General features: G+C 38.1%; 2 protein-coding genes and 1 non-coding gene across 3 annotated transcripts; 2 read left to right on the forward strand and 1 right to left on the reverse strand.

Moving 5' to 3' along the window:
• Positions 1 to 93: 93 nt before the first annotated feature.
• On the forward strand, positions 94 to 9,077 carry ufsp2 (UFM1 specific peptidase 2). Its single transcript, XM_022243188.2, has 13 exons — positions 94 to 200; positions 1,480 to 1,657; positions 1,958 to 2,052; positions 2,455 to 2,671; positions 3,116 to 3,369; positions 3,675 to 3,765; positions 4,134 to 4,291; positions 4,559 to 4,661; positions 4,872 to 5,015; positions 5,139 to 5,416; positions 5,815 to 5,917; positions 6,363 to 6,487; positions 7,060 to 9,077. The coding sequence occupies exons 1-13, from the start codon at positions 156 to 158 to the stop codon at positions 7,144 to 7,146; spliced, it is 1,878 nt and encodes a 625-aa protein (XP_022098880.2). The 5' UTR covers positions 94 to 155; the 3' UTR covers positions 7,147 to 9,077.
• Positions 9,078 to 11,214: 2,137 nt separating this feature from the next.
• On the reverse strand, positions 11,215 to 15,399 carry LOC110983714 (ubiquitin-conjugating enzyme E2 A). The gene is made up of 6 exons (XM_022243191.2): positions 15,215 to 15,399; positions 13,917 to 13,997; positions 13,272 to 13,297; positions 12,805 to 12,894; positions 12,164 to 12,252; positions 11,215 to 11,790 (listed from the first exon to the last, which is right to left on the reverse strand). The coding sequence occupies exons 1-6, from the start codon at positions 15,256 to 15,258 to the stop codon at positions 11,659 to 11,661; spliced, it is 462 nt and encodes a 153-aa protein (XP_022098883.1). The 5' UTR covers positions 15,259 to 15,399; the 3' UTR covers positions 11,215 to 11,658.
• Positions 15,400 to 15,911: 512 nt separating this feature from the next.
• Positions 15,912 to 15,983, forward strand: Trnaw-cca (transfer RNA tryptophan (anticodon CCA)). Its single transcript has one exon. It is a non-coding gene; the product is annotated as a tRNA-Trp (tRNA).
• The last annotated feature ends 171 nt before the right edge of the window (positions 15,984 to 16,154 follow it).

The following is a 16,154-nucleotide window of genomic DNA, read 5'->3' on the forward strand; positions in this document are numbered from 1 at the left end:
ACAAAAGATTATTCATCAAAATAAAATTTCAAAGGTTTAGAATAAATTTCGTGATCGTTTTTTATTTGTTTATTAGGACTATTTTCATCAAAATGTTAAATTAAGTGAACTATTTCATCTAGCGTAATGGAACGTTGACCGCCGAAGCTTTCAAGATGGCGGCGCCCACGGTGTTCGTCTCTCGAAATGGGATTGTGGACGTGAGCATATTTTGCGACTTTACTGCCGTGTAATCTTTCGTTTTGTAACAGGATGATTGTATATATTGTAGAAATGTGTTAAAGTCAGAATAATTTGTAGTTCTCATATTATGCAGTACTTGCGGGGAATTGTTGAATTTAATTTGTGAAAGCGCCCGCTGTACAGTGTGTATGGACGTGGTTCTCCTATGGTAATAGCTTTGCCGCGAGGCTTTGCCGCGTAGCCCGAGGCCTACATGCAGATGCCCATGCACACATGCAGTGAAGTGCACAGGCATGACAGGGCTTGCACTTTTATTTCGATTCTCTAAAGAATGTCATCTGTTTTTATGGTTATCTTTATTCAATTTAGCATTTAGGCTAGAAGTAAAATTATTTTGAAAGGCCTACAAAAACTGAAAAAGGCTTCATCATTGGTGTATTACTATTAAGCAAGCCTTTGTGAAATTTAAAAAAAATTTAAAACAATTTTTTAAAATTTCTAGTCAGGTAAATCATGGAGGTAGAATCACAAAAATCAAACTCATGACAGCCATGTTGCTTTGGTATTCCTTAACGACAGGATGCTGGTTTAAATTCTAAATAGGTGTTTTCATGTGTGTCAAACGCTAACATCTTTCACCTTACTGGATGTGCTCTTAGTTACATGTTTTTTGAGATCTTTTACACAATTTGGAATGAGAATCAGCAGAAAATGCCACATTCTTACCGGAGATTCTGAATGTCAAACAAGTGTGACACAGTGCACTGCATGCATACATACTGTCAGGCTGTTACATGTGGCAAGCCTGCTCCCGTATTAAATGAACTTTAACCCTAACACTCCTCAATCCTTCACCTGTTGGAGGATTGAGGAGTGTTAGGGTTAAGGCCAATCAGACATTGGCTTTCTCAATGGAACATTGGTCAACCAGTCGGTGAGTCGAGCAGAGAAGTTTTACTGCTGCCATACCTTTTTTCAGTATGTATTGCTGGCGCAAAGTCATGAATATGGAGGATTTTCCCTTAACTCTGCCCTCTTTCTATTACATCCAGCAGGTTGTCATTGTCATCTATTTAGGAAAGCCCAAAGACGCAAAAAGATTTGTTTACTTGTAGGAATGGTACCCTATTGCTGAAAAATGCACTTTTATTCAGTTGGCCTAAATTTAAAAAGCTGCTAATCGTCCAAATTGCTGTGTAAGTTTATGTGTACATTTCAGGTTATATAAGGCTCATATAATGAATAAATTTGAATGGCATGAATATATTATTTTAAGCACTACTGTTTCATCTCCAGGCAATTAATCAAGTACTTAAGGAACCAGTCAAGCAAGTGAGTGGCTTTTTGCTTGGCTCATCCAATGACGGTCAGACCACTCTCCTCCAGTGCTCAGCTATTGACAATACATGTGATTTGACAAATTCAGTGGCATTATGCACAGAACTGGAAAAATTGCATTGGCTTCTTCCAGTTGGTGAGTTCCTTGCATATATTTTGTGACTCTTAAGCAGTTCTTTGTAGAAATCTTTGAGTTGTGACCTCAGGGTGGACAATGGGCAAATTCTGACACTATTATGATGAGAGATGTAACTCACTTTGACAGATGTAATCCACTTTTTGTTGTAGCTGGTCAGTTTGTGCCACTTTTTGCAAATACTTTTAGAAACGAAGCCTAGGGAAACTGCAAGCATGGTGTAATGAAAACATTAAGTCTCAACAAAGTAAATACTTCAGTGTAGTTTGTGAACATATAGTTGTTGTTGTATTTTAACAGGAATTGACGTATGTGGGTTGTATTTTGTATCAACACCACCTGGCCCAGCGAGCGTCACTCAGTATTGTAAAGAACTGATAGATGATACAGTGCATGTAAGAAACATAGAGCATTATTTTACACTAAAAGGAATATTGTGTGTTCTCTTTGGGGATATTGACACCGCATTCATCTTTAAGGCATACACAGTTATTGTTTTTTTCATTGGGGAGATGGGTGTTTTGATGGGTGTTTTCTTCCCACATCCTGCCAACCCCTACCTTAACACCATTTCCAAGTATTCCACATAATTAAATTCTATCTACCATCGAGCCATTAGGATTTTTCCAAGCCATCTTTCCACGTGATTGTTTCAAGGGCATTGAAAAGCCTGATGGATTGGATGGACCTGGAAGGGTTAAGATTAAAGGAGTGGTTCTGTTAAATACCTCTGAGGAAGATCACTGTAGCCTTTTAGTGCTGTTGTTTTTAAGACTTGACCATGTTTATTATCACAGACTGCCCTCCATACAGATCAGCTGATTATTGCAAAGATCCCCAAGGACCAGCCAGAATTAGTTCCTGACAACTTTTACTTGTATGATGTCAACTCTGCCGAGGCCAGTCCTTGCCAAGTTAAGATTGGAAATGACACTGGCATCCAGGAGAACAATTTGATGACATTTAGAGTGCAAGGCAACCTGTCACTGAATGTCGTTTACCATGATGACAAAGGTACATGTACATAGAATGATATGTAGGATGTCACAGTCATAAATGTCTAGGGTTTGTACTTGTTATTATTACAGTTGTTGTTGTCATTGTTGACACAATTTTACCTTTTTTAGGGTTTTAATTGTACTCTTTTTTTGCACATTTGCACATGCATCCATCTTAAACTTCCATTAAATACATGTAAATGTGAATAAATTTTTGGAGGGAATTGAACTTTTTAGTGAACAGCATATTACCCAAATTTGCCCAAAACATAAATTGTGGAATTTTCCAAAGTTAAACCACAAAAAGTTTGAAATAAATTGCAAGAGGCATAGCTATTATTAAGCTATTATGTAGTAAATGTCGAATGATCGTTGTTGTTAATAATGTATAAACCTCTTAAGTTACTCATGTTAGTAGACATAACCAACTTCTAACACCAAGTTGTTATTCCTCTTGTAGATTTGCGTGAAGCCCTCACTCAAAAGTTCACCAGCCTCTGCAACAGAGTCCAGTCATTCACAGCTTTGTATCACTTTCAAAAGACATCCATCCTGATTGGTGGAAACAGTGGCGACATCACAGCGGGGCCCCTGAACAGGGATAGTCAAGCTGGAGACATCTGCAGGCACATACAGGAGGAAGATGATGGGTTTAGTGCCCCAGTTGGAAAGGGAGGGAAAAAGACCAAGAAGGAAGACAGGAATGTAAATCAGGTAATTAGCATATCTTGTCATTATCATACAGTAAAGAATGTGGTAAGATGAGAAGTGGGATAGATCAATATGGGTGTTTCACAATAGTACGTGTTTGGAAAGGGTCGGCAGATTTCATGCATTGTGATTGGTCAATGCATTGCAAACTCTTGGAGGCACACTTTGGTGAATCGGCCGTATTGTACTAAAACTGCTCAGCATGTATCACTTTACTGCCATCATTATTTTATGTCCAAATTTCATGCCCATGCCTTTTGCTACTTCAGTTGAATTCAAATGTCAAGGCATCTTTCATTACATTGCAGATTCTTGAAGTGCAGTTACTGTTTAGATTAAGTCTGGATGAGGAACAAGAGGGGTCAGCTGGTCTGGTACCCTTTGTCCACTATCAAATCTGTGAGTTGTCATGCATATTTTGTAAATTTATTTGGGAAGGGCATTAGATTTAGTTTAGTATGGCTTGAAGGTGGGCTGTTTGTGTGTATGTTGTTTTGTTTTTAATGGAATAAATTAAACAAATTAAACTCTTGCCGTGAAACCTTTGTGTTTAACCCTCCTTTGGTTTTACAGCACAAATATGCACAAGTGTCCAACGTCACTCTCTTGCATGTTGGTGCAGTGCACAACACAACACAGCTGTGCTTCTTTGAGGTGTTTACCAAGTGACCCAAAGAGTGACTTCAGCATAGGAGGGTTCATAGAATCAGAGTATCTTTTTAACAAGCCAGAGTACAAAAATTTTTTTGTCTGAATTACTTACTCAGATAATGAAGAATGTAGACGGTCTAGTATGGTGTTGCCCATTGACGTTCCAGTCATTGTACCGAGGAACACATTAGCTGCTACTTTAGGGAAGCTGTTTTCAGCTGGAGTGTGTCGCCAACTACTTGCAATGGAACAATGCCTGAAGGACCACCTTCAGGTACTTGCAACTGTTTTGATTTTAGTAGATGAGATCTTCCAGAAGTGTAAAATCTGAAAATGTGAACATTTGTGGAAGCACATAAAAAATTTGAATTAAAAAAAAGTACTCATTTTTATCACTTATGCTGTAACTTATAACTTCTGCTGTGCTTCTTTGGACCATTTCAATGTTTGAGAAATGTTGGATTTTTCTGCCAGTGTTTACTGACTTCTGGGTGTTCCAGATCATCATGGGGTATCATTCTATTACTTTGTTTGATTTCAGGAGTGTGGTCTAAGTGTTCCCAGACCCTACCACTATAAATTGCCTGGAATCCCCAACCTATTTACAGTCTTGTACCCTGTAGACTTGGCAGATGACAAACTAGGTGGGTATATGTGGATGCATTTTAGTCTGGTCTTTTTCTTATGGAATGACGAGTGGGATTCCACTTAGACCTGCCCAGGACCTCTAAGCTTAATTTCCATTCTTATTAGCTCATCATTTTCAGTTGGGTACTTGTTGTGCTGTTGGAACACATTGTACTCCGCTTGTGAATTAATGGCCAAGGTATGAATTCACTTGTGTTTGTTAACAGGATCCACACGTCAACATCTTCATAACCAATTCCTGCTGCCATTGGACAGACCACGGTTTAGAAGAGCTAATGCATATTCATATCCTGATGCAAAGAAGGAGGGATATCTGTTGAACACTCATCTAGGGCTGCCACTATCTGGAGGTAAGTAGTTACTGAAAGGATGATTTAGCATGCTGTATCAGGAAAAAAAGAGAGTAAATAAATATCAAGATTGTTCAGTAACCTTCAGGGTATCTTATCATATTCTTCTCACTTTTTCCCCAGTGGGGAATGGTCAGGTGTCTTTGGTTCAAGGCACCTATGCCTACCACCATTACATGCAGGACCACTTCAACGATGACAAGTGGGGGTGTGCTTATCGTTCGCTCCAGACCCTGGTGTCCTGGTTCAGGCACCAGGGGTACACACAACGCCCTGTCCCCTCCCACAAGAAGATTCAGCAGGCCTTGGTGGATGTTGGGGACAAGCCAGCCAAGTTTGTGGGTTCCAGACAATGGATTGGATCGTTTGAAGTTAGCACAGTGCTCAATCAGCTGTTTGCTGTGAGTGGTCTCATACTTCATTCACTGGAATATCAAACAGTCACTAAAAAAACTAATTTGGGGGAAGTCTTGAGGTAAGGTCCATTGGAAGCAGTGAAATTGTCAAACTGATTTCAACTGTGTCTGTAAGTCAGAAAAATTCAAGAATTAACCGTTCTTCTTCCTTTTTGAGATCCTTCAACATCCATTTGGAGGTTTAGGAGGAATGGGCATGATGTAGGATTGTAAAGCCTTGTCGTTACTTCTAGTGTGACTGCCCCTGAAAGAAACTCCTGTTGGTTGTCTGCACAAAGGAAGATTTAGGACAAGATCTGCTGAGGAAGTTATGGTTTATTCATAAAGGAGAAAATGTAAGAATCTTTAAAACTTACCTTTGTGCTGATTATTTCTCTCACCAGATTACTTGTAAGCTGCTGTACGTCAGTTCAGGAGCAGAGATGGCCAACAAGGGCAGGGAGTTGGCCTTGCACTTCCAGACTCAGGGCACACCCATCATGATAGGTGAGACACTGAACAACAATTGGAAAGATGTCAAAAGAAAAGTGTCAGTAGAATTAATGGTTCATGTGGCCTAGTGCTAAGGGTTTGTAACTTCTGATCATAGGGTTGGGGGTTTGAATCCAGCTGGTGGTAGCATGCTGTGATCCAGGGCAAGTTACTTTACCCCTATGTGCCTCTCTCCACCCAGGAGTAAATGGGTACCTGTGAGGGCAGACATGGATATGTTCAGCCGTTTGAACCAGGCTAGTATACTTCCAAGGGAACTGAGGTGGTTTCAGGAAAGTTCAGATGATGTGAGCCCAATGTGCAGGGATAGTAATAATAAGCGCATAGAGACATTCCATAATATGTGTTATATAAGAACTGACTATTATTATATTCTGAAGTGATTGTGTTGAAACCCTTGATTTCATGCCTGTTTTGCCTTTCATTGTCATGGCTTCAGGTGGAGGAGTGTTAGCTCATACCATTCTTGGTGTTGACTTCAGTGAGAGCTCTGGTGATATTAAATTCCTTATTCTAGATCCTCATTACACTGGCAGTGAGGATCTGAAGGTTGTTCAAGATAAGGTGAGGCTGTCAGTAGTGTTTTTGGTTTTGCCAGTCATATTTGTGATGTATCGTTTCACTCAAGCTAGTAAGCTGTAAAATTGGGACTTTTCTTGTCAACTTTAGATAGGGAGATAATGCTTGCACATCTCAAGAGAGTAGTCCCATTGTCACTGCTTGACACCAAAAAAATTCATTGTTTCTCTGACCTTGAAAAAGCCATAGTTGCATTGAAAAATTGTTTGGCCTTGAAAAATTTCACCTTTTTTCATTAATAATTTTGATTGTAATCTTATGTGACATCAGGAGTCGATATAACCAGGGAACTAGTCAAATAAATGGAGGAAAATTAACTGTGTAGGTGGTTCCCTCAGCTTGATAATGCTGATTGTTGTAAAGTATCCTGCTCATGAGCACAATCATCATCATCCTTCATGGTCTTGACACATTTCTGTTTCCCGTGTTTACTGCCATGGTGACATTTTTGTGCATTACATTCATACTACACACCACCAACACAATTTACCCCAATCCAAAATGAGTAAAGTTACAGAATGGAACCATGTGGTGGTTTTATTTCTATTCCCATACAGGGCTGGTGTGGCTGGAAAGGTGTTGACTTCTGGGACCAGACTGCTTACTACAACATGTGTATGCCCCAGAGACCCATAGAGTTTTAACCATTCAACCCGGCACGTGCAATTTCTTGCAGCGGAAAGGGGCGTCGAGTTTGTGAAGTTCATTTGCAAAGTTTTAGACGTGGCAGATTATCAAATTTTCAATTCACCCAGTCACTGGACATTATTTCATTGAATTGCTAGCTCATGCCCTGTGTAGCCTAACCTTGCTACACCTGGTTTTGTTTTGTTTTGTATTGCATTCCAGGCAAACTTTGATGTCAATCTTGGTCTCAGTCCTAGAGCCCATAATGACAAAGACGCTGGCATTGCTGCACATCACATGCACCAGCCTATTTTATGCTATTGACTTCACCGAGATTTGGGAAGGAAAAAAATGGTTTCCAAAAGTGGTACATGTGCATATGCACCTCCTCACCTCGTCTTGTTATCAATGTTCTCTTTTTGATGTTCCTTATTACAGCACCAAAAACAAATCATTAAATCTGGCACCAGACTTAACATTAATTGCAGTCAAGTTCACATTGTTATTCAGACTTGGACCGCAACAGTAGTCTAACAAAAGGGTGATTTTTTGATGGTGTCATTTGCACTTTATAAAAACAATCAGTGTTTTCTTGTCATTTTCATGAACAAGTAAATTGTATACATTACATAGATTACTTGTGAAGACTTTCTTTGCTTAATATACCTTCAGCTGATTCCTGTCACATAACCCAAGGAGCTGACTATGAGGATTGAAGTGTGCTCTGACATTTTTGCTGGAAACCTTTTGTACAGTTTAGACAAGTTTACATAGGTGTGGGGCCAATAGTTATGTTACGACAGGTTGAAAAAACCCTGAAATCAGGCTATTGCTGGACGGCAATGTATGTACCCTCAGTAAGAGACTAGAATCTTTTTTCGCAAACTATGCTTTTTTCATTTTTTTTTTAATTTGGCTTCATTTGGGTAAGTTTCAAACAGATTTTCTCCTCTTCCGCTTTACAAAAGCTTCTGATTTTACCAAATAACTTTTTTCTTGTCTTATTTTATGAAATCATGAACACCGAGAAAAAAACAACTCCAAATTTATGTTACACTTTTCTTGAAATGTTTTATTTGATAATTACAAGTAGATGCCTACTTACAGTGGTTAATATAAATAACTTGGATACAGTAATTCCCCTGTACATGTGTGCCTGACGTGATGGACAGTTGAACACTCCCAGCATCATTCACTTGTCTTCTGAATCATTTAACTTTACAAAAAGACAAAACAAATGAAGACAAAAATCTGCACAAACTGAAGCTAACTTGTCCTTCAGAAAGGGGTTACTTTTTTTTGCATTCCATGTCCTGCTAATTGAGGTAAACATAACATCAAATGAACTTTTCAAATGATGGGATTTGGACAAACATGGGGGGGAAGCAGTAACAAAAGGATGCCTGTTAAGAAAGGCGAATCATGTAACGCTACTGGATATCAATGTAGCTGCCCTGTGCTGAAATGTGGCAATTTCATCCCTTGTTTTGATTTTCTTGGGGGTTATTTGTGGCTGGTATGTGGTATTTCATTGCCAAATACATTTGGTGGGCAGAATGTTCTCATTGCCATTCTCATTGGAACCTCTGTAAGAGTTACAATTTTAATAACTCAACGTAAGTATTTTCTGGTAAGACAAAAATAAAGATTTTTTTCAGCAACAATTAAACACACATTTGGAATAATTTACAAACCAAAAAGTCACTTGGATTCTATTTTCCTTTACATTTAACAAAGCAACAACACCACATCTAATTTCCGCAGGAGGCCTGGGTAGAAAAATCATAATTATTTTAACATTTTATATTTGTACATTTTGTTGCTCTATGTTGAAGCCAGGCAAGATGTACACTGATTCACTCTTTGAAATTTGTAATACACATATCAAAAAAATTTACAGAAGATAATTTCTTTGAGTCTATTAAATTATTTTTGAAGGCTTCTGAAATGCCTGTGCTTAGTGTTCTTCTCAAATTGCTACTATTTTTAAGGGTGATAGATAGATTTAATTTTCATCACTAACATCCACATACATGTAGATGCTCCATACTCGGTCAAAACTATTAACACATTAAGATATTACTAACAAACTGTTACTGAAAATATTACAGTTCCTGTCCTTCATGACTACATTGTGTTATAAAGAAAAAAAATCCTATAAAAAAGAAACTTTCCTTTTGCAAGTACGTAGTATGTATGTCCTTTTTGACACATGGAAGCCACTTAGTGAGGTAAAGAAAAAGTGACTTGAGAATGAAACATCTTTTTGAAAAAAAAAAAAAAGAAAAGAATGTTTGGGCAGCTTTAAGGAAAAACGACCAGTCGTCTTGAAGTAATATTACCCCACTTTTCCAGATGCAGTGTTCAATATATAACTGACACACAGCTCAAATGTCTCATTCACCCATGGTGAATGGGACTTACTAGTCCAGTGAAAATCATTCTTTTTCCTACAGTGTCGTATGTGCGTGGTATGACTTATGCCAGATGCACCATTGCTAAACACAAAAGGGCATTAATTTGAAGGAATGACACAAAAACCTGTGAAAAACTGATGTTTAAAAATATTGTTTCCATGATTGGTATTTCTGGAACACTGAAAACATTCAATATGTTCAAAATTGAGAGTACGTAAAATTTGTACAGAACCTTTGAGTGATTTGAAATCACTTTAAACTTGTTAACCCTAACAATCCTCAAATTTCAATATGATTTTACATACACCCTGGGGGTTATGGTAAAAAAAAAATATCAAATGACAAGGATCTGTACGTCACTTATACAGAACTAATACCGAGTGGCTTTAGGTGGAAAGAGTACATGCGTTGATGAGAAATGCATGATGCCATGAACTGGTTATTTCCCATAGGTATGCTTTTCCAGTTGGAACTAGGAATACAGATGCAGTCTTACAGTTTAAGAGGGAAATAAAACAATAAAAAACAACAATGTGTCATTTTATTTTAAGACAGCCAGTGGGATATTCATACTTTAGTATGTAAGTGAAGATTGATCTCAGGGGGGGGCAAACACTGGAACAAACCTTAAGCAGGCAGAAATGGACCTAATTGAAGCTAGGTTCTGTTATGAATTCTTTTCTGCAAAAACATCAAAATCCGCATACATGTATGGCTCTAGCAGTTTTCCCAATACAGTCCAAGAACATGTGTGGTTACATTTTGGGCATAGTAGAGTATACATGGCCCATCTGACCCAGCAGGCTGTTGCCTTGATTGGCTGTGCCAAATTAAGTTTCTAAAAAGCCCAATAGAGGGTTTGCATGGCTGTCATCTTGCAGGCCAGTGCATGTTTCACAGGGTATGCAAAGAGGCTTCCCTGTGGAACAAAAAGAACTGCCCTGCAAGATGGCGACCAAACAAGGCCTCTATATTAATTTGCGTCTCTCTCTGGATTTAATAAGGGTTTAACTCCAACACCTCTTACCTAACCAGATTCAACACCATGAAAATTTGGTGGCAAATTTTTTACACTTCAATCTGGCACATCCATCACCATGCAGTGATATTCAGCCCCAAACACTTTGGAAGAGTTAGGAAGAATGGGGCTGAACACTACCTTGTTTCTGAAAGCACATGCACAAATTTGAATACACATGATCCATCATAAATTCCGCACCCACCATCCCAAAAGCACAGCCGTGTGAACTAACCTATCCCATTTTAACAGAAGTTTTAACAGAAATCATTTTTTGAAGTTGAAATTCACAAGAGTGAAAATGACAATATCCTACTGAATGATAAATAGGTCTGTAGTTACCAGGAACTGCAAAGCCTGTGGTGTTTATGTGCTGTGACATGTTACCTTAGTCTGTATTTATACATGTATGCAAGGAACTCAACGATACCCCCCCCAGTCTTTTGACAAAATACATTCCAGTGACTTGGGATGCTAGCGATAAACTGGAAGGCAAAAAGAGTTAAAGATACTTTTCAAAGAACCAAAGATGTTCCTATATCTGTCAAGGGTGAGGTAAATGAATGAAGGAACGAAAGTCTTTGATCTGGGTGATGGGTATTTGGGCTGCAACAACAGAAGGCTAAGAACTTATGCCCAAGTACATTAAATGCAGCCAATCGAATACACGTTTATTACTAGGAACCTTAGGCTTCCACAATTTTATGCAAGAAATGACATAATTTCTATATATATTACATAATAAAAGACGAAACAAGCAAGGGAAAAAAAAAAGAAATCACTTGTCAAAACCCCTGTAAAGTAAATTTACTTTTTCTTTAGCCTTTACATCCACTGCACTTAATGGCTCCTGTCAAAGCTGTCCTTGCTTCAACTATCACAAAAACCTCTTGGCAGAATTTAATTTGTACACAAATAACAAACTATGTGTATTCTCCTCTCCTGTGAAAAATGTCTTTTACTTCTCGAATTAGGAGGAAGTCGTGGTGACTGCTCTGGAGGTCTAGGGGCTCAACAAAGGATTGGGACTAGACTAATACATGTATTTGGAGTTTAGTTGTAAGGGGGAGTGATGACGATGAATGGATGTGGGGTCATTGGTCATCCAGCCAGCTTTGTTCACATATGGCGGCAACTTTCTTCTCGTATTCCCGTCTGTTCTCTTGGTAAAGTTGGGCTGCCTGGCTGTTGGCAGGACTATTGGGGTTGGGCTCGTCAAGTAATGACTGAAAGTGAAACAAACATTGGACAAAACAGATGTTTACATTCCCATTCTATGTAACAGGTAGGGGGCTCAATTCAGAACTGCAGCTAGCTGTGCTAGGGCAATTGATGCACATTCATGAGGTGGGTGCAGGTTCGAATCTCACCACGGGGTACAGAGTTTGTTCCTTTGAAAAAGGGTACTGTGCATGGGATCTCCACTGACAATGTTCGAGTTGTATGCATGGTTGATAAACTGCTAAGCTATGCCTGAGGCTGTCTACATTTACTGTGTTTGTTCCCAGTTAAGACAGATTCTGAATTGACAACATATCAGGAGAAATGACATCACATGGTCCTGGGGTAGGACGCTCCAAGAATACAGAAAAAGAATACCTGTATAGATGTTAATATTGCAGACACGTCGTAAGTCGGACTCCAACGATTTTGAAGGATATCAAGACAAATACCACCATCAGCATATACTGGAGGTTGGGAGAGAAAAAGCAACGAGACAAAGTTGTCAATACGGAGAGCATCTAAATGGAACACAGATGCATGTAGATGTGTGGTAAGTGGTTGGGACTCCTGATTTAAGCCAGCAATGCCAAGAATGCCCAGGGTAAGTCACCATGTGCTTACGGTGCTTTTTTGTTTTCTTTTGTACAAGAACTTTGCCAATTGACTCACAAATTATGAAACTTGAAGATTACAATAAGTACTAGAGTCATTCTATTAATTTGGGTTCCAATTTTTTTTTTCTGTCCCTACGCACATTCATTAATTTCCAAGAGTGATTAAGTAATGCAAGATATCAGCCAAACAAATCACAATAGTTTGAAATCCTTTTCAATAATGTCCCTTGTCAAATTACACAGGTCAGGTGTAACAAGGATGGAAGATTGTATCACATTTGACCGCAAATTTATAGATCGACTCATTTGCCAGTCAGTACTTGACACAAACATTAAAAAAACTAACAGCTCATTAATTTATTCTTTCAATGCTATACCAATGTAATGAAAACTTACACTTACCATTGGGGTGAAACATCTTTGTAACAAATTTGACAGTTGGGGGCTTATTCGGGTATTCTTCTGTGAAATCGATTTTCAACTTGAAAGTACCTGGAAGATGAAAAGTCAAATGTGCAGTTGACTAGATATCAATTTTAACCATTAGCACTAGAGATCTGCTAAAAGCAAAGATAAGGTTTTGTGTCAAATTGGGGAGATCTAGACTCTGGGCCCCAGCAAACATGATGTGACATGGGATTCCATGCCTTATGACTGTTATTAGGACTAAAAACTATGTTGACAGTATTCATATCTACATTCATTACTCACTGAAGGAAATTACTTCAACTCTGTTTCCTGTGAATGAAACCATATTTTCTTGTGTAGCGCAATACATGCAATTTTTCATTGCTACATTATCAAATAAACAGTCAAACCCAGGCTGTAGGCCAGTCAGTGACTCATCTTTGATTACAGATTACACCTACCGTCTTCGAAAGGTGTGTCTGCTGGCCTAAAAGGAAAAAAGTACACAAGAACAAGACTGACAATTAGTTTTGAGAAAACTATATCACTGTTTCAATATATTGAACAAATTTAATTTGTTGTGGATTATCAGAACAACTTGCCAAAGAGTTTTTGGTTCATGACAACTGCAGAGCTTCTCGTTATACGAGTATTTAGTAACATGGCAAGTGTTGAACCCTCTCAAAAAAGGTAACAGGATTTCTATCCATTTAAGAGGGATAGGAAGTTGCACAGAACATGTTTACTATTAAAAGTTGTGGCTTATGCGCTTTAAGGACAGAGACCTACAGATAACTGTTATTTTACACAAAGCTTGTCATACAAGTTTATATATCACTTAGTCCCAGTACCATGGCAAATTTGAAGAAAACTTCAGGTTGTGTTACAATGCATATCTGGACCAAAAATTCTTTTGTCAAAACTGTTAATTTTGACATTTAATCACCTCATCATATCCCTCTGACAAACTTTTTATAAGCGCCTTGTATCCAAGCTCAGAAAATAATGATTAAGAAAAGTACTTGGATGGAGGCTTAGCTAATCAAGGCTGACATACTGGGTGGCGACAAACATCAACTATCATTGACCGTTAAGGGGTGCCTTACCCAAATATGACAGCATTCCATATCATGATATTGTTTTCTGAAGGCGCACCGCTCACACCGGCTGGAGGATCCTCTTGTAGTCTGGGAACCAAGATAGATGAGTGCAAGCAAAACACATCAACAGTCATAGTCTCAATCAACTTTATATTTCTACACCATGACACTGTGGTATACAGTAAAGTGATACCCTAGCAAAGAGAACTAATCTTTACAATAGACTACCTTTGTTCAGAAAGGCTGTGAATGCACAAAGTTAGACATATTTTGTACTAAAAAATTAACAGCAAGGTAGTGAAATCTTAATTTTTTTTCAGTTGTGCATAGGAAATTATATGTATGGGAAAGTAGAATCATTTCTTGGACTTAGCCCACAAGAATAATTCTAATATTAAATTGATGTGTTGATCATTCCACGTTCAATCAGTTTTGTGTTCAATTAAGTATTAAAAAAACGATTAAATGGACAGAACAGCCAAAAGTTCTTCAACCAAAACTCCAAATACAGTACATGTTTCCTTTGGTTTATCTTAAAATGGTCTAATAAGCGAATGTAGTCTGGTTCCTTGACTTGGATGGAGATATGTTTTGATGAATCTAAAATGCCTGAGTCTGGTAACAAGACGAAAAACAAAATGGCATGATTCGACTGAGTGGTTGTCTTTTGCCAAACTCCGGTTAGAAATTTGAAGTTTTCTTGCTTAAATGTTGTAAAAATTTACCTAAACTACGCCTTTCAGGATTGAGTAATGATTCCTTAAGGTCAAAATGTTTGTTAGTTTGAGAAAGTGGACTTTGTTTCCTTATTATACATGTTAGAGGAACAGGGTGTTAATGGTAATGAACCCCCAAACCATGATATACATTGCATAATCATAATCATCTCGTTTGATTTGATCGTGTTGGTGGCTACATTGTCATTAAAACCATCCATAACTTTAGGGGCCTACTTAGACTTAGTGCCGCTTGTCAGTTGGCTTTATTCTTTTCTTTGCTTTTCTTTTTTTTTTGGCCTCAAATTCGGCATCACTGACAATGCAGCAGTGTTTACACTTAACTCGAGTGGGCTTGTTGCAAACTTCTACTGTGGCAGTACACACAATTCACAATTTGGAACGTAACACTAACAGTAATAACGCCATTTCGGAAAGAAAACCGCAACATGTACATCATGTTCATCATACGTACGATGATAAGTAGGCCTACATGTATGTATTAAGTACAGACGTACACATACATGACATACAAAATACGAGTTCAGACTTGGGCTAGTTCAATTCTCGAGTTGAAATGATACTTACTTTCTGAAATCTCTCATTAAACGCCTCCTTGCCGGAGTAGACATTTTAGTTAAACGAAAATCCAAACCCTAATGTGCTTTATACTCGGGAAACTTCCGGTATCATAGGAGAAAAAAGACAACGATCACCGGGATATCCCAAGCCTGTAACATGCAATTCTCACTGTGTTGTCAAAGATGACGTCACTAAATTTAACCATGACGTTTCTTGTATTGCGCCCCCTCTTGCTCAGCATCGGTCAACCTTCATTGGCCATTTCTCAACCTCAGGGTTGTCGTATGGCTTTATAGCAACATAAGAAATTTCCATAAAGCTGTATTAAAAAAATTTCTTAACTTACGGGATAATTTACATGTATTCAGACGGAACTTTATTAAGAATTAATTAAGGCGGAGATTTATTAAGAATTTGTTGTATAAACTTGATAAAATGTTTTTAAATAATGACTGTTTCAAACTCATTATTAAACAGAATAAATAACTGTATTGAGGTTGCATCTCTGCAGAATTTAATAAAAAGTTACTGTGATGTCGTTTTATTTGATGTTTGCTTTTGTTTTACTTAGGTCCTAATCATGATTTCTCTATTTACTCCCCGTTCATCCTGCGCATGCGCAAAGAACATCTTGATACGACTTGAAAAGAGGCTAGTCTAATGCAAGGGAATTATTTCATGGAAATTCCCTGCACGCCACAATGACTCTGTGGCGCAACGGTAGCGCGTCTGACTCCAGATCAGAAGGTTGCGTGTTCGAATCACGTCAGGGTCAAGTTTGTGTTTTTTCAGCATTGTTTTAAATTAATTTCTAAAAACCTTACAATCAAAAACTTATGCAGCTTCCCATACTTCACTATTTGAATTGTATCTTTTTATAACTATTCAGGCATTTATATAGCGTTCTTGCACAAACTGGTATCACAACGCTTTGACAAAAAATAAA

The sequence above is a fragment of the Acanthaster planci genome, linkage group LG02, assembly GCF_054643075.1.
Source record: "Acanthaster planci isolate LZ-2023a linkage group LG02, COTS_SCS, whole genome shotgun sequence".
Lineage (NCBI taxonomy): Eukaryota > Metazoa > Echinodermata > Asteroidea > Valvatida > Acanthasteridae > Acanthaster > Acanthaster planci.